The 23,612-nt window shown below is 39.9% G+C and overlaps 1 protein-coding gene across 1 annotated transcript in view; it reads left to right on the top strand.

Annotated features, from left to right (window-relative positions):
* The first annotated feature begins 2,487 nt into the window (after positions 1 to 2,487).
* grin3a (glutamate receptor, ionotropic, N-methyl-D-aspartate 3A) overlaps positions 2,488 to 23,612 on the top strand; it is a 61,870-nt gene continuing 40,745 nt past the window's right edge. The window contains exons 1-2 of the mRNA XM_080875892.1: positions 2,488 to 3,968; positions 11,867 to 12,576. Coding sequence (XP_080732018.1) covers positions 3,213 to 3,968; positions 11,867 to 12,576 — 1,466 coding nt within the window. The 5' untranslated portion in view covers positions 2,488 to 3,212. The remainder of the gene's footprint in view (positions 3,969 to 11,866; positions 12,577 to 23,612) is intronic.

The following is a 23,612-nucleotide window of genomic DNA, read 5'->3' as shown; positions in this document are numbered from 1 at the left end:
AAATAAACTATAGGTGAATTTGGCTGGCAGGTGAAGGGGTCAGTGAAGTTTGCAGCACTGCTTTGGCTGATAGTCATAGGAAGGCAGATGGACAGGTTGGCAGAGCGATAGACAGGCCGACGGTTGCGCAGTGATGCTGACAGAGAAAGAAGACAGACAGGTGGGCAGAACAGCAGGACAGGTGAAGGAAATGGTCACAAAAGCAGACAAGCAAAGCGAACAGAGGAACACGGATGAATATTCAACCAGGCAGGGGGTCAGACGGATATTCAGACAGGGACAAAAGAGAGGGCAGGCTTTAAGGTGTACCAACTAGACGAGAGGAGAGGCATATGAAATCAGATGTGTTTGCAAGCAGAAAGACAGACAGGTGGCTGGTAGGTACAAATAAAAAGACAGAAATGGGATGTTATAAAGAAAGCCAAAGTGGAACAAAAGAGCAAAGTCAAAAGAGTGTATTGGAAGCAATTTTACCATTTCGCGTGTTTTAGGTTACATTTTGGTCTGGTGTCAGGTAACTTTAATATAAATGATAGTATAATAATAAAAGTCATGCTCAATATGACTAATTGAGTGCAACATTTATTGTAATGTAACACTTTCATTTTTGATCTTCAGTAGGCAGTAGTAAAGTAAGAATTTTTTTTATATAGCACTTTTCAAAACAGTTTTTCAAAAGTGCTTTACAAACATGTTAAAAATACAGTTGAATGAAAATATCTTAATCACAAAAAAACAGCATAATACACAAAAGCATTATAATAAAGCATGATCTTGAGGAAAGCTACTATTCCATTTCAAAATGCCAATCCACACCCTGTGGCTGTTGCATTACTGAAGCAAATTTCCTCCTATAACAATGATCTAAAGTACAGCTTGAAACTATGCAAGACTTATTTAGCAAAGAATTTGTCATCTGGTTTTCTGTGTATAGTGGCACAGAAATCAGACCTCGGGGTATTTAAGTTGTTGTGAGAACAGTTTGATTAAAGGGTATATAAGTGCCCATTAAAACAATTAACACTGTGGGAGGATCTTCGGGAAGCATGTCGCCACATTATCTCATCAAACTGACAGCTACAGTGTAAATGTATAAAAGGCAGTGGATACTGCAAATGGACCATTCTTGGATGAAAGCAAAGTTTGGGTTACAAAAATGGTTATTTTAAATAAAAGTTATCGTTTCTATCCTGTCTGTGACTTGACCACATTTTCTATTATCTCTCAGATTGGATTACTAAAAGTATGAAATTTTAAAAAATACAATTAAAAGTAATAGGGCACTGTGAAAGTGTGGGCCTCTGGAGACTAAGCAAAGTGTGTTGTTGTTTGCATATGACCAGGCCAACCCTGATCACTAGTGGACCACACAATAGTATTTTGATGTGTGGCAGTTATTTAATACTTTGGAAATATTCCTTCCAAACAGAATGATCATACTGTCTCAAAAAATGAGGCATTTCCTCGAGTCAGGTGAGGATACCAGGCTACAATATGAAAGTGCTGAAAACATATTTTCAGTATTTATATACAAGTGGGAATTTCCACCACTAAGCCAAATTTAAATGGCATGTGGAGGTAATCTTCAATATTTATGTGATTGACCTATTTTTTCATCAAGACCTGGAATAAGAATGAACACTGTGAAGCCCTTTTGAAAAGAGCTATGCAGCATATGGTGGCCTGGTATCCCACTTCAACACGCAGTGCAAGACAGGCTTAATTCTCACCTTGAATATGTCTCTTGATGTAATTTTCTTTCTGTTTTCCCTCCATCTGTTTTTTCATCTTCTTCAATAGCCTTGATTCTTTAAAGACGCAGCAACTGAAGCACCATCTTATATCACCTCACATTCTATTTCCATTTACCTGTTCTTCTCCTCTCTCACTCCTCTGCTCTTCTTCCCCACTTACCATTCTCCTCTCCTCACTTTTCATCTCTTATCCACGGTTCCCTCCTAAGCCTTTTCCCCCCTCACCATAACCTCTGCTTCTCTCTCCTCCTACCTACCATTAGTCACCACCTCCCGCTCCTCTCCTGTCAAAATTTCTCTTCCCCGACTCCCTCCCTGTTTCAGTCCTTTCCTGTAAGGTCAGCCCATATTGGATCGATCAGGGTCATCTATCTTCCACTATCTCAGTGGGCGTGCCTCCTATTTCAAAAGTGATCATTAGCCAATCATTAACCTAGATCAGACCATCAGACCATTAACCAATCGTTAATCTGGATCCTGTTTAAACTCGGTCTGCTGATTGGGTCCCGGGTGACCTCTGACATGTGAGTTACCAAAGAAACACATCCGTTAAACAATGTATGATTGGGTGTCCTCATACATAAAACAGGTAGCTGTCTGGTTTTGTCTCCAGTAAAATCTCACAAATCTTCCCACGTGACACATAATCAATGTGCTGTATTTATTTATTTTTTTGACATGTCGGGATTATGAATAAATGACACCAGTACCATGCCCATGACCATGTCCGCATTTCTTTCGCACTGACACTGTGAAAAGTGAGGGGTGGCTGGTGGTTGTAAAGTAAACATGGGGTTAAATCTCCTTGGAATGTGCGCAGAAAGACCACGCTCTGGTGCCAGTGGTCTCACCAGCACAGAGGCTGACTCGAGCCAAGCAGCGCGTGCGCTCTGGAAAGCTTCTACTTGGGTGTCTTTTGTTTTTCTGGGTGTTTTTTTAAAAGGGGGGGAAACGTTGTGGATGATAATGGGATGATTTTCCTTTGACTCCATTAAGCTATCAGACTTTTCCAGAGGTGGATTCCACTGCTTTGGAATGTGTTTGATGCGCATTAACCTTTTTCGACCTAGGCAGGGCTTGCCTACACACTCTGCTGCATTTTCTTTTCTGCCTGTGGAATATGTGGAAATGTTGCCGTTTGTTTCCACGACATGTTTAGTAATCCGAGGCTTGAATGATGAAAATCTTTTGAGATGAAAAACAGCACTTTTGGGGATCATTTTTTGCTTGTGCGCGGCTCGTGCCTAATCTCGCGCCTCAGCAGCCTGTTGTCTGTGTCCGAGGGAAAACGCACAACTTTACCACCAGCTGGAACCGGTCCTGTTGCGGGGGCTACCGCTGGTCTGTGCGGCACACCGGGGCCACAGGCAGGGGGCCAAGACGCAGACCAACGGAGCGGTCCCGGTGTTCAGCCGCTGTGTGGTTGGACCGGGCATCCGGAGGAGCTGTGGAGCGGGGATGATGAAGTCGGTGGGGATGGTGATGATGAGTGGCCCGGCAGCGCGACCAGGCACCAGGGTCTTGCCACTAATATGTTTAGTGTTGTGCGCTCTCATCTTTCTTCCGATTTGCGCTCACTCGCACCCGCAACCGTGCCAAGTGCTCAAACGAATCGGCCACACGGTTCGGATAGGAGCTCTGCACGTTCAGCCTCGCTTGCTCTCTGCTATGGCTGTCAGCGGCTCTGAGGACTGGGGAAACGAAAGAGAGTTGACAGAAGAGCAGCAGTTGGAGTTGGAAAGACCGTTTAAAACAAGTGCCAGTGCGCCTGGGTATGGAAGCCTTAGGACTAGAGCGTCCGTTAACAGTCAGCGGGGCGCAAACAGGAGTAAAAGCCAGGCACGCCAACGGGAGGAGAACACCTCGGCGGAAAATCGCGTGTTCGCACCCCGAGACTCGGTTCTGCTCGCCGTCGAGGCTCTGAACCGGGCTGGGTTGCTACCCTACAATTTATCCTTGGAGATTGTCATGGCTGTTGGATCCACACTCGGAGAACTGCCCGCGTTCTCCTTTTCCTCTACGGGCAACCCCGAAAACGAGGACCCGCTGTCCTTCGTGGAGAGTGTATGTCACACCGTGGTTGTGCAGGGGGTTTCTGCCATGATCGCCTTTCCACGGAACAGGGACGAGTTCGTCAAGTTGGAATTCGTCTCACTCGCGCTTCAGGTACCTGTAGTCAGCGTTGTGCAGAGGGAGTTCTCGCGCCACAGTAAGGTAAAAAGTTATTTCCTAGCTAAATTTGAACTGTTAACTGTTGATTGCTTCACTTCGGCATACAACTGCAATGTGCTGGTGTGACGTGTTATAGTAATATAACGCAAGAAACTTTACATCGCAGTCTGACAACCTCTTTAAACTGCGTGTACACCATGCACCGAATGCATGTAATTTATTTAACTAATTTAAATACGTGTGGATACAGACTACAGTGCACCGCGAGCCATCAGTGGCCATCATTTAAGCCAGGGACTAGAGCTAGAAACGCCTCCTTCAGTGGCTGATTGTTGATGTCCCTTCAACAAGAGCACAGATCTTCCCGTTCTTGTTCAGCGTTTACCCAGTCAATCAAACTTAAATGGCACAATTTAAGGTGAAATGGCACAAGCTGGCTTTCATAACTCTGAAAAAAAAAGTTTCATTAAACAGTCAAAGACAAAAGGAGCATGGGGAAAAGCCGCTCTGTCCATGGTGCTGAAATCTACTGAATTTAAAGGGTGTTTCAGCAGAAAAAAGAGCAGTGCTTCTCTTCTGCAGAATAAAATGTTTAAAAATGGTTTGATTGACAGTGTGCAGTCAACAACAGTGTGCACCTAGCAGCACATGCCCCGCGGTATAGATACATAAACAAATACTTTGTTGATATTCAGAATCCCACTATGTCTGCACTGTGGTGAAGGAGGTTATGGCAGTATATTGCAGTCAAAACTCTTAGTCATAAGTCAGTGTGATGCTATATTTTGACATCTCATTTGCTGGACAACGGAGGTAAAGACGGACAACACTCTTTAGTTAAATCACTGTGTTGGCATGTACATTTATGACCTAACACCTTTCCTTTTAACAAAGAAGTAAAAGGTTGCTCTTTAGCCACCCAGCTACTAATATTTAGCAGGCCCATATCTAATAATGAGATTAGTGTCAGAAAACTGTAGCATACAAGAAAAACCCATTCATGCAGAACCGTTTTAAGCTGCATAACACTCCTCTCATCGGACCAGTTCAAAAGGTGAATCCACATAATAAACCATGGAGGAGATTTTGAGTGTATTTCGGTGGTTTTACAGTGAGGCTAAAACTTTGCTTCATTTTTTTACATTGTACCACTGGAAATACCTTGAGTACAGTTCCTTGTGTATACCATATGGAGTCCAGACTTGGCAGGAAACCATTACATCACTATATAAACTAAAGTTTGCAGTGGTGTTCTGATTTTTTTTCCATATACCAATATACACTCCTTATTATTATTATTATAAATAATAAGGCACTTTAATCCTTCAGTACAAGTAAACATTTCTTTTGGCACAAACATGGATTCTTTTGTAATTGTAATTCTTTATTTACTCAGACTTACGTATATGAGTCAAAAGTGCTCAATATATGAGCACTGTATATATCTATATAAACACTATAGATTCTTGTCAGGGCTTTTGGAAAATAAAACAATACCCTGAAACCAGTATAAAATGATATGGATTTTTATTCTGATTTATGTCAATTTTTAACAGTTAAGGCAAAAGCAGCAGCAGTTCTTACGTTGGAGATCGTTGAAAAATAAACTCTTGCACAACGCACCAGTGCGAAGCTTGCTGGTGGAGTTTGCAGCTAAAATGAGAGCAAAGGGGAAACTAGTTAGTAATGTAAATACTATATTCATTAGCGTGGAGGGGCATCAGTAATAATTCTGTGGAAAAAACACCTGCTGTGAGTTTGCCCCCTTATTTGTTTGTGCTATCGAGCACAAGAAGGAATAGGCACACGCACATTCCCAAAAATGATTTGGTGTAATACACTGTAAACCTCTTTAATTGGGTGATGCTACAAAGAAGAGATATTGCACATCAGTGAGAGAAAGCCAACAATCTGCATGTGTTTCTGTATTTGTAATATTCTACACACAAACATCCAAAGGAGGGACAAAGAATGTGTTTTTATCATGCACACATCCAAACCCATTAGCTGGACTGAAGGGTTCTGGGATACTTGCCACCTACTAGGGTATAGTAATGTGTGTGTGTGGCTTTGTCAGACAGTTTGTGTCTGTTTATGTGTTGGTGTATATGTGTGCGTAAGAATGTGTGTGTGTTTCTAGGATAATAGCTAATTTCCTGCTCTGTGCACAAGGAAGGGTTTCTCTGTAAGGAGTCAGCAGGTGTTTAAAGTCAAAACTGATTCCTAGAAGTGAAATAACAGTAATGGATACAACTGACAAACCAAAAGTTAAGGATGATTGATTGATAGAGGAGTAGATGGGAAGACTGTTGAATGGAAGGATGAACATGTGCAAAAAAACTGACTAGGAAATAGTGTGTGCAGTGCTTGTGTGAGACTTTTAGAGAAATGGCTTAACTCCCTTCTGACTCAATCTAGTTTCACTGGCAAATCCCAACTGCAGGCTGACAGCAATTTCTCTAAAACATTTTTTGAGTGTGAAAAGTGCAAAAACTTTTTGGATGTCTTGAGATGATCTCATTAGTGTTTATTTCCTCACTTTGTTTGACCTTGAGTTTTTATTTTATCCTGGAATGTTTAAAGTCAAAGTTTAAAGACAAGGTTCACAGCTGAACATTTGTGTAATACAATGAATCATCAAAAAAAAACAAAAAACTTTTGATAACGTGATCTGCCCACAGTATGTTATGTAAGTGTCAGAATGATGAAGCTGCATGAGAATATGGAGATTATGGAGCAAAGGATAAAGTGACCTCAGAGTAAAGGAACTGGGCTGGGAGTTGTGGTGAGTGGTTTTGATAGCAGGAAAGGGATGAGAATTTAGCATATAAAAGCCAAAGAACTGAGGAACTCTTGGCAAAAGGAAGCTCTCTGGGAAAGACCAGTCATCTCAGATAGGAGGACTTAGTTTTAAAGTGGAAATATATCCCATGCTGACCCAGAGACTGTGGAAAGATAGCTACATACGCACATATATACAGAAAGACAGAGCATCTTCACATTGCTACTTATTCCAGTTATGTGTCAGCACTAACTGTATGCGAAAAATCAACATTGCTACAGGTATGCGCCAATATCATGATGTATGTGCAATATATACCATATAAACACTTTATTAGGTATACTGCTCCAATGTAATCAGACCTACAGAAAACATGCAATAAATTCTGTCTATACTGAGCAGCCTTTCCACATAGTGTCATGCAAATGGTCATTCAGTTTGAGCAGTCGACTTGCAATCTTTAAAACATCCAGCAATCTAACAGTATATGTGGTATAAAAAAGTATAATAGGCCCATGTTAAGTACTAAGTTTAATATATGTGCAAGAATGCCTTTGGATCCAAAGGTTTGAGCTTTAGACTGCTCTTAATCCTTAGTTTCCATCATGATGTCAAGAGAGTGGGTATCATTAACGCGATCATCTTAGCCACACAGCTCTAGCTGTGATCAGTGCAGTATCTCCCACGCAGTGTTCAAACCTGTTTGCGAGGGCCATCCAATCAGAAGAGACTTGGCTTCAAGGCGAGGCTGGCCTTGAAGGGAGACAGAGGATGAACTGAGGGTGCAGATAGATAAGGATTATTTTGAACTGTGGATCCTCCACAGCTTTTCTAGTGGAATACAAAAATAAAAAATATGAAACTGGTACTGAGCGTAATAGGTCTTCCATAACAATTCAGTTGTTCTGCAATGCATTCATTTAACTAAATTGGTTAACTAACGATTGTATTACAATAACAAATGGTAGATGGTTATTGATTTTTCTTTGATTAGATGATTCATTGTATTAAGAACAATAACTAAGTCATTACTGGATTTGTCCACTGGTTCATGAGTCTGTCAGTCCATACCTTTTTTTTTTTTTACCATACAGCAAACTCTGCAAGTTTCTTAGCACAACAAGTTGCAGCTAATGTGTTTTAGATGTGGAAATCACAGGGGAAAATCATTTTTTGAAGCAAGGAGGGATTAAAAAAAGAGAGCACAGTGACAACAGAGCCGGGATTTCACAGCACACTGAAAGCAGCAGATCTCTGTATTTATGTAGGGGAGCAAGGAGCCACACTCAGTACAATTTTTTTTCCTGTTTATTTACATGAAGAACAAAGAGAGGGTTACAGATTTATGGAGATCACAGTGCAGAAGTGCCGCAGTTGAAAATAATCCATCCAATCCTCCTGGAGAATGAGAGCAGGCGAGACTCTGATGCCCTGTGGACTGCATTACCATTTTCCTCCCTGATAGAGGACTTTTAAATCTGAAATAAAACATTTGCAATTGCTTTTGTAGGTGCTTTTGTTCCAGCAACAATCTATCCACGTGTATGCAATAAGCTGATTAATAAATATCTTATTTGCATGTCTATTAGACAGAGTGATTAACAGGATAAATCAAATTAAACAACAGATTAATCTAATGAACTTTTTTGTGCAAAGCTTGTGTAAAAGTTGTAAAGCAATTAAAGTGGTTCACTCAGGTCCCTTAAACAACTTTAATTCTGTGTTTGGTGTTGTGGGTTCAGGCAAGCAAACAAGTGTGCGACTGATTAAGTGCCATATTGTATACTGGGTACAGTATGCCGAGGTATACTGACGCAGATCTGGCAGCTCATGCAGCCCTCTGACCTATTTAATGTTATTTCAAGTATTACAGGGATGAGTGTCACCTTTCAAATGTATCTGCTCTGATCTATGTGTGTAGTCTGCATTTAACTGATTATTGCAAACAAATGAGCAAATTCATTACCACCAAACAGGAAATAACTATGCCAATGAAAGAGCTTCATACTATAGCTCAACACTATGGAACTGAGTGTTTTGTTAACAAGGTGTGTCTTCTGGAACCAACCAGTGTAGAACAACTTGAAACCCAACATCAATTATTAACCTTAATAGTGAATTTGATTATTTAATCTCTGACAGTAATGTGTTCAGACACCTGCTGAGTTCAATATTGACTCTCTTTTTATCGTGTTTCTATTCTGAGACTCTTGAAGAAAATATTTCAACTGCTATTAAAACCAACATGGTCTTTCATTCATAATTTGAATACATCAGCGTACGAATAAAAAAGACTTTTATAACCTTTCATGAACATAAAATTAAATAAAACTGAAACTAGAATTAGAAATATGAACTGTAAATTTGCAGATTCTGGTGAAATTGCGGTGTTACTGCCATAAGCTGCGACTTGCTTTCAGGAGTCAGCTAAAAGCACAGACGGAAGTTTTACATAATAATAGTCCTGTAAGAGACCTGATGGTGGTGCTGCGATGAAAGTGGGTTGGATTGGATTGGAAAGTGCATGTATGACAGCATTAAAGAGTTAACTGTTAAGAATGGGACTGTCTTCTTTAGCCTTTATTGAATTCGAGTAGCAGAAATTTGCATCAAGCAATACTTGTTATTGTACTTTGGCAAACCTTAAATTTGGCATGGGTGTAAAGACTAGCCAGACTACTGATAAAACTTTAAGTTCAAGAGTTATAGGCATTTCACTTGATTTGGCATGATATCTCAAATCAAAGAGATGTGCAAGATGTGCAGAGAAGACTGGATTCAATATAAAGACCGGCACTGCTGTTTCATAGTTGGTTACAAACTAACATGAGCTCATAAAGTTTGACATTTTGAGCAATCATGGTTTTAGCGTGTTGGAATAGTGGCAACTGAAACTCATTGGACACTTCATTGGATACAGCCCTTCTCTCTTTGGAAGTACCTTAATTTTTCATATCTAAAAAATTCCTCTCAGGTTTTGGTCTAAATTGGTATGATGGTATCACACAGGTGCTGCAAATTTGTGGGCATCAAATCTATGATGTGAATTTCCTGTTCCACCACATCCCAAAGGAGCTCTGCTCAAACTGGATCATTTTTGTGCCAAGAAAATATTCTCCACTCCATTACACCATAACTACCACTAAGTGTTGGTAGAAGGCAGGATGGATCCTTGTTTTTCTTGTTGTTTACACCAGATTTTGAAACTCATCAGACCAGCGAGTCTGTGTTAATCTTAGCCTCTGCTTCCTGTTCTTAGGTGACAGCAGGTGTACCAGGTGTGGTCGTCTGCTGATATAGCCTGTCATCTTCAAGGTGCAACATGTTTGCATCAAGAGATGATATTCGGCATACCATGGTTGCAATGCATAGTTATTGGAGTTACAGTTTCTTTCCTTTTGTGGCTCTAAGGACATGGTCATTCTCATCTGACATATGGCATTTTTATTTTAAGAACTTCCACTTATTGAATTGAATAGTTTCTCTTTTTTGGGTCATTCTCTGTAAACCCTAGTGATGATTTAGAGGGGAAATTTCAGTAGATTAGCAGTTTCTGAGACACTCAGACCAGGCTGTCTGGCACCAAAAACTATCCCACTGTCAAAGTCACTTAAATCACATTTTTTCCTTATTCTGATGCTTGTTTTGAACTTTAGCAGGTTGACTTGACCATGTCTACAGGCCCAAATGCATTGAGTTGCTGCCACATGACTGGCTGATTAGATATCTGTGTTTAATGAGCAGTTGAACAGGGGTACATAATAAAGTGGCAAGTCAATGTAAATAACAGGGGGCTGGGGACTGTTTATCAGCCAGTGTTTGTTACTTAATTTAATGTTAGGGGCAAAGTTCCAAAAAATCAGCAGTTTTGTCTGTAGCACTGCTACGGTTGGAAATAAGTTTTCCACACTGGCAAGGATTTGTTAGCTGATTACAGAATAACAGAACAAAGGAACCAAATTCAAACATGTCAAGTGTATCAAAACAGTTAAACCAGCTCTGACCTAAAAGGCAGCAAATGAATCTTAAATGTACTATTTAGAATGAAAAATGTCGATTAGAAGAAGAGTAATACGAAATGTGTCGCCAATGATGTAATACATGCAATGCTGCATTACTTGCATAAAGCGCTAAATTGTTTTTACCTCTGCAGGTGGTCCAGCAGATTTAAAACTTAAAGCCAGTTAGGCGGTACATTTTGGAATAAATCTATTTCATGCTTCTCAATTTACTTTCTTTCTAGAAAGATGCTAAAATTGGTGAAAGGTTTTCCTCACAACAACAACACTATGAGACTGCACAATTCTATTGTATCAGATGAGGTCCTAGTGGTAATCAGCCACCATGTACTAATTGATCTGTCTAGGTCATTAATCAACTGCTGAAATTATGAATCACATAAATTCAACAAAGGTGTAAACTAAATTAAATGTTGTGGTGCTGAGTAGGGGAAAGGCTCTTTTGAAATGAACTGCAATTCAGAACTGCAAAGTGACTACACAGTTAAAAAATGTGATTAGTTATATTTATAGAAACAGGTAAGTGGAGGTTATCCATTATACACAGCAAACTATGTTAACTGAAGACAAAAAGTAACTACATTTGGATTTATGAACCCTTCTCTTTCTCCTGTTTCTTCTTCTGCTCTTCTGTTTTATTTCACTTCCTTATGCCCATCCTATTCCTTTCTTTTTCACCAACATCATTTCTCCGCTATCCTCATGTTGCTTTTTCTCACAATATCATCAATTCCAAAACCAATCATCTGATGCTGTGTCTCTCTTGCTATCTGTCTCCCATGTATAAAATCCAACTGATTCCCATCGACACTTTGTCCTCTGATCACAACATTTTTATTTCCTCCTTTATTTCCTTCTGTTTATGTTTAACTGTCCCTCCTCTCTATCTCGTATTATTTAATTCCACTGCCTTTGCCATTTTTTCATCCATTTATTTTAATCCCTTAAATCTTCTCCTCCTGTCACACCTATTCACCTCGTTCCTTTTTAAATGCACTCCTCCACTTTTCAAAATCACATTTTTCCCGTTTTTTTTCTGTTACTTCAACTTTTCCCCTACAACTATTTTTTTTACCTTCCACTCCATTTGCCAATTCAACTCCCATTACACCTGTCCTCCTTTTACCAACTTTTCACAGAATCCTCTACATTTCCAAATGGCGATGCGAACTGTGGAGGCTCCACAATCCCAGCTGCTCTATACCCTGCTGATGATGAATGGCTGGTGGGACATCAGCATTCTGCTCTGCCAGGAATGGAATATTAGTGACTTCCTTTTCCTCATCAAGAACAACACCCGCTTTCACCTGGGCACTCTTGTCAACCTGACAACTATTGCCTTAACCTCTTCAATATCTTCATCTGCACTATCAACCTCGGCGGTGGCATCAGGTATTGCAACCTTACCCTATTTTTCCTCTGCTGCCTCTTCTTCTTCATCATCCACTTCTTCTAAATCAGACCAGCAGCAAACTCTCCTGCGACAGCTGGGGGCCCTTAGAGAACACTCATCTACAACAGGATTGGTGACATTTGGGTGCGACATTCGCGAGGTGCGACGTTTGTGGACGCTGGTCACGCGGATGACGCTTCCAGAGTTTCACTGGGTCTTGGGGGACAGCCAGAATGTGGCTGAGCTGAGAACAGAAGGGTTACCCCTGGGGTTACTGGCCCATGGGGTCATGGGATCCCCTTCTCTGGATCACTATGTCCATGACTCATTAGAACTCGGGGCGCGTGCCGTGGGCAGTGCTGCCCAGGATAATCCTGCCTTGGCACTCATACCAGGGACTACCAATTGTATGGATAAACAACAGAGCAATGGGAGCTCGGGGGAATACTTGGCAAGGTAGGGAATATACAGATACAAAGTTTCATGCAATGTCCTCAAACTCTAATAAGGCATTCTATAAGCACGACTCACTTCCATAGGGTGCAGTTATTATTCTGCTACTGTATCGGGGGGAAGAACAGTCAGTTTTGTTTTGTTTTTTTATATTTGCTTAGGCCGATCACAAACATTTTTGGTTGTGCAACATTTATAAAATGATGGTGGGGGTGAGTCTTCTAAAAAGTGGGTGAGAGCACGTTTCGTTGGAACATTTGCACATGGGGAAGCAAGCATTCATCATAATGACACAGCTCTGTGGAGAAATGTCTGGCTGTGTAAGATCAGGTCTTTGTAGGTCTTATAGTCATTTGAAAGAACCTAGCACGCCAGCCGTACTGCATCCAAATCTGGATCAGAACTTGCCACTTTCAGTGTGTAGGCTGTGAGGACACATGTTGTGTTCTGTAATAAAGGAAATTTTGAAAATGGTTAGAGGATAGTGGGAAACAGATTGCCACCATAGCATAGTGGATCAGTGTAAGGCTTACTATATACATGCAGTTTGCAAACCAGACAAACCTAAAAAACATTGTGATAATTATGCCCCACAAAATGATTATTTCAGCAGCTTAACTTGATGGATTTCTGTATAGATGTTTTTTATATGTTTCTTCCCTTGCAATAACAGAAAAAAATGATGTGTGTCAGTTCAATGTTCATGTAAAATCACCCAGGTACCACTTTACTATCTTACCAACATACAAAGGTATTCTGCCCATAGTACTAGTAAACCAAAAACATTGTCTCTTGCCTTTTTCAAACATGCAAAAAATGAATTCATTGGCAAAAATTAAAAGTTACCCAGTACCAGCCAAACATATTAAATGTGACACAGAAGACAAAATATGCACATACACTGATCTGCTTCCATTTGGGTTACCACTGCAGCACCACATTCAGTGAATATAACACACTTGAGAGGTTGATAGAACTTTTGTGATAATCCAGTTAAGTAAACTTAGTCATTCAGGATTGCTGAGTTCTTATGGAGTCCATGATTGACAGCTAGTGCTCCACTAATTTGTCAGAACAGCAACTATGCTTGCAAAATGCATGGTATCATCTGGAACAGTAATGATTATGCTCTCTCAGTATGACTGAGTGACTGATATAGCTTGCAGCCGCTGGCTCGGGGCAGTTTGCCAAATTACTGGAGCAGTGGCGATGCCAAAGATCAATTTACTGTATTCATATAGACTCTTGTGAGTATGATGGTTGTTATATTTTCCTTTATAGATATAGATAGGGCCCAAGCAAGGTAATCTCTTAAAAACTCTCACTGTGCTAAAGAATCACAAGTGTCATCTTTGCGTGGGATTGGATATTGGTCTATATGTATTATGGGATTCAGTGACAAATAAGTTCTTTGCCTGTTGTCTTTTTTCCAAAAGATACTGTTAGCATTGCCCAGTCACATAAGTTCTTTACAGCTAATATTCCTTGGTGTACCGAATACTGAAACACTGCTTAGATTTTAAGCCGTATACAACATGACTTGCCTGTGAAACCTCGGTCTTGCGCTCTCTTCAAGCTCAGTCAATCCCCTCCCTCAACACTGAATCTCTATATAGTATTTCTGACACAACTTCAATTCTGTTTGGTGCATGGCCTTTATCTCATGCCAAAGAGACATATATGTGCCCATATTTCACCTTTAACTTCAGCTTTTGCAGTATTGTGATTCTCGCTCCTGTGTAAGTTATCAATCCCACATTTGTATATTTCAGGTTGAGTTTAGGAACATTTTCCTGGATGTGAGCACTGACCCACTGGCTAGTTTCATCTTTCATGGCACTCTGTAAACATTAGGTGTCTATATTCTGTCAAAAGCCATTTCAGATTGGCCTCATTGCTCAGTCCACACACAAGCCTGTTCCTTAGTGCGTACTCCCCGACATGGCAATGCTCTCCTAATCTATGAAGCTCTGCCATATACTCCAATATGAATTCAATATTTGACTCATTCCTTTTGTAAAACCTGAACCATTCAGCTATCGCCAGAGGTGTTAGATTTAAAAGCCTCTTTAGTACGTCTGAGATCTCATCAAAAGTTTTGTAAGCCAGTTTGCTAGCAGGGCAAGTTGGAAGTTTTAGTGCCCAACTTTTTAAACAAAAGATGATCATCTATCCATATGGCCCATACTCCCAGACATTTTTAGTTAGTTTTGTTTCCTTTTCACAGTGTAATATCACTGCTAGTCCTAGTCTAGTCTTTGTTCAACACTTTCAACACTCACATCCCCTCCTCCAGCTAGCTTTCCCATCATGATGCTATTTTGCTCATCTGTTGCAAGGTAGGGGTGTGTTTTTCTTATCTTTGTCTCATATATTAACAGCAGTCATCAATGGATTAAACTACAAGATACAGTTTACATGCCTTAAATCTTAATCATGCAGGTACAACTCTGCTGACTCACTCATTCTGTTAAATAGGTATGGTACTATTTGCACTTTTTTCAAATATGTAAACAATGTGTCCTTCCTCTTACTAGATAGCAATAGAGTTACGTATAAAGGAGTGGTTATACATATTTTAGACCATATTGTGCAAAATAGGTTATATTATATATTCAGCAGAATATTTTGCATTCTTTGTATTACAGTAAATATGTTAGTGTTTCAGGGCTCTTCTTTCTGTTATTAATTAATGCACCAATTTGGTGGAGCTTAGGCTTCATTAAATTAAATATACATTTTAAACAGTAAGACTTACACAGTACCAAATCTGAGTTCTCTCCACCCAACAATTAATCAATAATATCCAAATGTACAGTGTATACATTACTCTACTTCTTTCATATCTTTCAAATGTTTACTCGAGCAGTTACAAATAATTCATACACACCTACACCGTCTTGCATTTGCACAGCATGTAGTTTATGGGGATGCACACTGTAGTACAGTCAATAACTGCAGCACTGTGGTAAAATGCTAATGTGTAATGAATTGCATTTAACAGCACTGTAATCTGCAGCTGCTCCACTCTAGAGATGTAAGTGACAGTGGATGTGTGATCACCCACCGCTGCATTACAAGTACTGTTTGACCTTTCCTGCTAAGATTCTCCTCAAAACACTTGAATCAGCAGAATGAATATCCAGTGAAGGTAATTATTAAACATGGTGAGCTCAGAGGTCCTGAAGGTCCTTCCATTGCTTTACTTTATTTAAAAAAGGGTGTTGATTCATTTGTCAGTGTTTTACATATTGCAGAAACACTTGCCAAATAGGACCTTTTGCCCAGTGAGAGTCCTCGTGCAGTCTTAGACCCCATGAAAACAGGGAGAAACTACTTGATGAGGTTTAGTTTCCTTTGTATGTGATAGTGGTTCTAATTCAAGCTGTTTCACACATGAGTGATTTGGAAAAGTCAGTCGCACACCTGCCTCGGGAGAATCTGAAAGTATTGGAAAGACTTATATGGAGAGGCTAGAGAAAAAAGAGAAAAAGAGCAAAGATGAATGTTTGTAAGCAACCTGCAAAGATGAAAAAAAAAGTTTTTCTCCCCAAATCGTTCGTTTCAGTATTTCTAAAGCTCTGAGACTGTTTGGGCTGTCTGATCACATTCATGCTAAAGGGATTAAAAGATACGGAGAGTGGACTTATATTGAGTCAGGGTCATCATCATCTGTTACCATTACATTTTTTTTCCACACTATGAAACATATTACTGTGTGGAGTCTAACAATTGCATTAGTTTCACGTTTCTTTTCTTTTTGAAATCATTTGTAATCTTATTGTGGAGGCAGAGTGCTTTAGTGGTCAGATAAACTGACCCATCTAATCTTTTTTTTTCTTTTTTTAAAAACAACACTGGCTGTGGTAGCTGGAAATAATAGATGAGAAACCTAGAAGGCACAAAGAGGTTAGAGCAGCCAATCAGCAATCTTAAGGGTGTTGGTCCCCTGAATCCCTGTGCAGATGTGTGTAAATGTCATTACATCTTTGTATATGGTAAACAGACTAGTACTTGCATAGCATTTTATAATCTAATTGACCAATCAGAGTTAACTCTGTATGCAGCCCACTGAATTGAGTTAAACATAATTTTTTCTTGAAAGTTAAAAGAATATATCTGAAACATGCACTATGTTATATTATGTACATTTTTGTTATGTTTTTTTTTTCTCGCCTATAGCCCATTTAAACAACAGAGGCTAACCCAAGGTAGTGCCTGCTGGAGTAGCTGAGGCTTGAACCATTGACCTTCCTGTTAGTAGATGACCCACTCTTCCTACTGCCCCTTGTATGACCACTTACAGAAATCTGCATATGAAAAAAACATACTAAACTAGTATTGAGAACACAGATCTATATTAGACTATATGTAGTAGCTGTATTTTCACAAGCTGAAGAACATCAGATACTGAACTAATCAAAATATATTTGTTTTCGATAAGAGTTTTCAGGGTAGAATTTATATACACACAGAGGCAAACTCACTCCAAACCTTAAAAACAAAACCTGTCCAGTTTTGGGTTTTTTGTGTGTCTATCAAAATACATATAGCAAAGCCATGCTCAAAACAAACTATAAGAAAGAAAGTGTGTACTTTATTGGTCCCCGTGGGGAAAATCCCTCTCTGCATTTAACCCATTCACTCAGTGAAGCAGTGGGCAGCCATTGGGGGCCCGGGGAGCAGTGTGTAGGGACGGTACCTTGCTCAGGGGTACCTCAGGGTAGCTGTTCAGGGGAATCGAACCCCCGACCTTCTGATCATGGGGCCACCACTCTACCTACTGAGCTATCCCTAATAAACATGAATAGGATTCCTCTCACCAGGGGAAAGCAAATGTTCTCTTTAGATAAGGGGCTTGGTTTCCTGTTGTCGTTAGACTGATCATTCAGTGAAGTCCAACTAGGGCTGTGCGATATGACCAAAATATCCCGATATAAGAATTCTATCGTCCCGATAACGTTATAAATCACAAAAATGTAACATTTTCTGTAAATTCTGTGAATCTCGGGCAGCTTGACTTGCGGGAAGTGTTTCCAGCTGTGCGTCATGTAGCTGGAGTCGAGTGTTTTAACCGATGCATGAAAATATATATTTTTAGACATAAGTTGTAATGGCCGCCGTTTTCTTTGTGAGTATTTATTACACAGTGTGCTGCGGGGAAAAGCCTGTTCTAACGTTTGAGTCTAAGGTTTATTTTTTAGCACCTGGCAGCTCTTTTTTACTTCTCATCCATAAATAATCTGCTCTTTCACGTGATTAAGTTTATTTTGAAATGTTTCAACAGGATCTTGAGCTTTATTGTGAAAGATTTATGTGGAACATAAACAAGTGGACACGCCATGGTGTTACCGTCGTTGTTGCTAACCAAAACGCATAAAAACAGGCGCTTGCCCATCCGTAGTGTGGTTATATTAAATATAAGAGAAAGAGAGAACTTTAAGAAATTAATATAGCCACTACAGTGACCATCAGAACAATGAAAAAAATCATTTTGTGACACCACGAAACAAACAATAGCGTAAAATGAAATGATAGACGTTTTTATATCGTCATCCGATATATATCGTTATATCGAACAGCCCTAAGTCCAACCATAAAAATACACAAAAATTCTACAAATCAATTCAGCATGACCTCAGCCACACCTCTAAGGGGGCCGTTAATACAGACAGTGGCAGACTTCTCTCCCTGGACCCTGCAGCCAGTCAGAAAATGCAAATGAGAGAAAATCTCAGACACATTTAACAGAAGTATCTGACATTTTTCGGAACAAAACCACAGCAGAACATGTATATAATGTTAGCTTAACTGAAATAGAGAGGTCATATCACTACCTAGCTTAGTGGTAAAGAAGCCTCTACAACAGATAGATTTTAATTGCACAGAAAGTTTATGTCAGATAACAGCACATGATCATGGACACAAAATAGAGCAGATCATATGTTTTACAAGTTTATGAGTGTACTTTAGCCTGCTTGTGGTCTTCATATTTTCCAGCACTCTTAGATCTCTGCAGTGTTTGTACCTCTGATCATGCTAGGAGGGTGCAGGGGACATCTTTAAGCTTTAAGGCTGGGCTATAGGCTGGCCACCTCAGCAGATGTCAGAGAGAGTCTTGTATTTTTTGTGTTCTTTGCAGCTTACTTAGTTGCCGCTTCTTTTTTATACCCTAAGAAAATATCAGATGGGCTCAAGTAAACCTTCAATAACGTGTTCAGCATATATGATGCAAGTTTTAAAAGAGAGAAAAAAGCAATAATAATAAAAATAACGAGTGTCATTCCGGTAATAAATTGGTGGTCAAAGCAAAATGAATCTGCATACACAGAATGACAAAAGGACTCATTAACAAGCTCTTTGTGCTTCTAATGAGACACCTGAGTCCACCTGTCTTTCCAGAGTTTTGACACTTCTGGAGGCGTTAGTGGCCGCAACTGTAATCAGGCTGTTTCCCACATGAAGTCTGCTCCTTCTGCTTAGTTTTGATTTGGTTAGATGCTAAGAAAATTACTCCACATGAATAGCTATATCCAAAGCTTAAATGTTTATTGATTGCATAAAGATGTTCTTTCTCACCATCACACTCGAGTTTAGTTGTTTTTCCTGAATGTCTTATATTTAGGAGAAATCCATCGGTTTTTCCTGCAGTCTTGATCAGCCGTTGCTAGTTACAATTGACCAGTCTTGTGACATTGGTCTCACTGTTACTGAAATAAGGGTCTCAGGTTACTGCTGAGTTTGTACAGATGCTGTGTAAATGCTAGCAGAAGGTTAGCACAGAGCAGCTGTGGCACAGGTGGTTGTGTGGGTCGTCTATCAGTCAGAAGGTCAGTGCGTCGATCCCTGACTCCTCCGGTCTGCATGCCAAAGTATCCTTGGCGTCCTTATGCTGAGTTGCCCTCGATGCATCCACTGGAGTATGAGTAAATGTTGGAAAAATGCATCTTCATATTTCCTCTCTTACTGTTAGAACTTTCTTGACCTGGGTTTCAACTATATCTATATCTATTTTTCGTTGCTAAATAGGTTAAAGGTTAACATTAAGATTACTGTGAGCTGAAACTGCAGAAGCATATTATTTATACCAGCTATTCATCACTTTTAGCAATCCATGCTGACATTTCTGTTAGCATCCTCACGTCACTTTATGGCGAGCTGTGAGTGCTGACAATTCCTTATGTGTACGGGACATAATTGAAATTGATGCAGTGCTTGGCGCATCATCTAATACATCTCAATCTCATTTTTTGTCTTCTGAAAGATAGAGGTACTTTGCAAATCTCCATATACACCCACAGGACCATCGATACCCAACTGGGAACAGTGCTGGGGAGTAACAGAATACATGTTCCAGTGTTACGTATTTAAAATACAAAAAATGAGTAACTGTATTCCGTTACAGTTACCGTTTTAAAAGGTGGTATTCAGAATACAGTTACTTTGTTGAAATAAAGGGATTACACGGCGGTCAATTCCTGTTTCATATGTTAGGCTATGCCCTCTCTATTTTTGGTAAATCCACGCTGGTGGAAACCCAAACAAAACACGCATTAAGAGGCTCTAATACCTGTGTCTCAATCTTGCGGCCCATGTCACCTCTACTTGCGGCCCGCATAATGACCTGAAGAAATATATTTTTTAAAATTAGTGTTCAAAAATGTATTTAATATGAAGGCAATAGGCAGAGTGTTACAGGCATAGCCCTAAAGAATGTAGCCTCATGGGCAGCGTAGCCCAGTTGTAAGTGAGCTATTAAGACTCGACTGTACACTGTTTTCCTCCGAAACAATAAGTTCCGTTGGAGCAGTCTTTCAACGCCTCTCTCTGTCTCTCGCTAGCAAAGTTGACCCAGACAACAAAGTAAAGCTAGTTTTCGGCTACGAGCCCGACACGGAACTGACGTATTAGCCAGAGGTTCCTTTACTACGGTACCGTGGACCTGTTTTGCACGGAATAGTTTTAGGAGATCGCTGCAAAAAGTGCAGCCTTACCTAATGTCCACCCTACTGTTACTCATTTTATATTAAGATTTAAAAATCTGGTTGGTATTGGTATGGTGGGTATCCTTCAGTAATAGTAATAAATCACACAGCAAAAGTACATTCACGTAGTTGTAAAACTGCTGATAATATATTAAGTAATCCAAAGTATTCAGAATACATTACTCTCATTGAGTAACGTAACACGTTACAAAATACATTTTGGGGCATGTATTCTGTAATCTGTAGTGGAATACATTTTAAAAGTAACCTTCCCAACACTGACTGGGAATCAATCCATTAAGCTATGACTTCAACTATGAGAGTAAAATGACATAATTGCAGCTAATCACTAAGTTAAGTAGATACTGGAATCCACAAAAACAAACAAACAAAACAAAAAGAAAGAATCTGTTTTGTAGTTCTTTAACTGCATTACATTACTAAAATTGAGCTGATAGCAATGTAGTATCTAATGGGATATTTAAATGTTTCTTAGATCTTTAGTAATCTACAAGAACAATGCACAAGTGCTGCATCTCTTTACATTCAGCCTCCTAAATACACAGTAATGTCTCTTTTTGACCCTTTTCTTACAGCGAGCAGCTAGTCAAACAAATATCTCTCCATTTTCAAAATAATTAAAGTGTATTTACTTTTACTCTCTAGTTATTTCTCCAAATGTCTATTACAAATCTGCGGGAACATATTTCCCCCATGGTTTACACCATTCATACCCAGCAGCTTTTTAGAGTGAAGATTGTGGTCATTTTCACTCATTTCATACATTTCAGATTCAATGAGAATTTTGTTGTCTGAATAACAGGTGCTTGGTGGATGAGTTGACCTTAAGGGAGCAGTTGTCACCTCAGCAGTGTTGAAGCCAAAGACCATGTGACAGATGAGCAACGGAAAGATTGTAGCTGTTCTCAGTTGAACACTGAACTCTTCAGGGCATCTGTTTCATGATTATTATGGACCTGGTTGCAGCAGTGTTGCTGGGAATGCCATCAACCTCTCTCAATGGGAGAAAGCAGGTGACATATAGAGGTGTTTGCCACCAGACATCTGTAGTGTCATGGGACTTGCGGCTGGGACACTATCGAAATAACCAGCTTTATGCTAACCCAGGGCATGTGTGGTGCATAGAGATTTTTAGCATGATGGGAAACATCTAGAATTCATAGCAAATAAGGGCCTCCAAAAGCAGTTTTACCTTATTCTAGCTGAATGGCAGTAATATGCTTACTGTATAGAAAAGTAATGACAAAAACATCAGAATAACATATGAAATGCAGATTTATGCAAACTGGGAATGACTATGTTTTGTATAAAAAGGATTTTTGTGATGCTACACTTTAAAAAGGCACATAAATCATTTAAAAAGGAAGTCAGAAATACAAGGTCTAGCTAATCTGTGAAACAATGAAACAGCTTAGTTAGCATCATAGCCACACTTTCACAGGTCACAAGGTCAAGACCAAATCACGAATAACTTTTTAAAATATTTACCCAGATGTTTCCTTCTAGGTTCTGTAATAAAACTAGCAGAGCAGACGTGAGACTTACACAGGGGCTGTAAATACTGCATAAAATGGAAGGAATTTGAGGAATATAAATTGAAAGTAATAGGAGGTAGCTGTGTACATGGTACTCATTAATCAGTATCATCCTGCTATCTTGTTGTCTGATAGCTAAAAACTTCCACAATCAGTTTATGCTGATTATGGAAGTTGTAGTTTCATTTTTCAAAACCCAAAACAGCTGTTTAGGTCCTGCCATGATGGCTTAATTAGCTACGAAGAGAACAGCAGACCCCAGATGTCACACTTTTTGAAATAGGACATGTTCCCTATGTCACTTCCTAATAAGATACTAATCGTTTAGTAAGAATTCTTAATCCTAATTTTATGGATTGGACAAATCTATCAAAAAAATCCACATAACTGTACTGTAGGATTAAAAACTGGTATATCAGAATCAGAATCAGAATCAGAATACTTTATTGATCCCTGGGGGAAATTATTTTTTGTTACAGTGCTCCATTTTAAACCAACATTAAGACAAGACAGACAATACGCTAACTAAGAATAGTACAATATATACATATATATACATACATACATACATAAGTCACTTATAAATAAATATTTGGAAAAGAAACATGTGTAGTTGTAGCAGCAAACAGTGTGTTAAGTGGATGCGTTGTACAGGGAGATGGCCACAGGCAGGAATGATTTCCTGTGTCGTTCAGTGGTGCTTTTCGGTAATCTCAGTCTCTCGCTGAACGAGCTCCTGTGACTGACCAACATGTCATGGAGTGGGTGGGAGGTGTTATCCAACATTGTCTTTATCTTGGACAGCATCCGCCTCTCCGACACCACCTTGAGGGAGTCCAGCTCCATCCCCACAACATTGCTGGCCTTACGGATCAGTTTATTAAGTCTGTTGGCATCTGCGACCCTCAGCCTGCTCCCCCAGCATGCAACAGCATAGAGGATCGCACTGGCCACAACAGACTCATAGAAAATCCTCAGCATTTTCTGGCAGATGTTGAAGGACCTCAGTCGCCTCAAAAAATAGAGACGACTCTGGCCCTTCCTGTAAAGTGCTGTGGTGTTTTTAGCCCAGTCCAGTTTATTGTCAATGTGTACTCCAAGGTATTTATAGTCCTCCACAATGTCAACACTGACCCCCTGGATTGAAACAGGGGTCAAGTGTTTCCTGGTCTTCCTGAAGTCCACGATCAGTTCCTTGGTCTTTGCCACGTTGAGCTGCAGATGATTCTGCTCACACCATGTGACAAAGGAGTCGACCACAGCCCGGTACTCTGTCTCATCATCCCTGCTGATGCATCCAACCACCGCAGAGTCATCAGAAAACTTCTGAAGATGGCAGGTCTCTGTGCAGTGGCTGAAGTCTGTGGTGTAGAGGGTGAAGAGGAAGGGGGAGAGGACAGTCCCCTGTGGTGCCCCTGTGTTGCTAATCACCTTGTCAGACACACACTGTGGGAGACGTACATATTGTGGTCTTCCTGTCAGGTAATCAACAATCCAG

Source organism: Rhamphochromis sp. 'chilingali' (genome assembly GCF_963969265.1).
Source record: "Rhamphochromis sp. 'chilingali' genome assembly, chromosome: 2".
Lineage (NCBI taxonomy): Eukaryota > Metazoa > Chordata > Actinopteri > Cichliformes > Cichlidae > Rhamphochromis > Rhamphochromis sp. 'chilingali'.
Note: the sequence above shows the minus strand (reverse complement) of the source record. Positions and strands in the feature narration are given on the sequence as shown.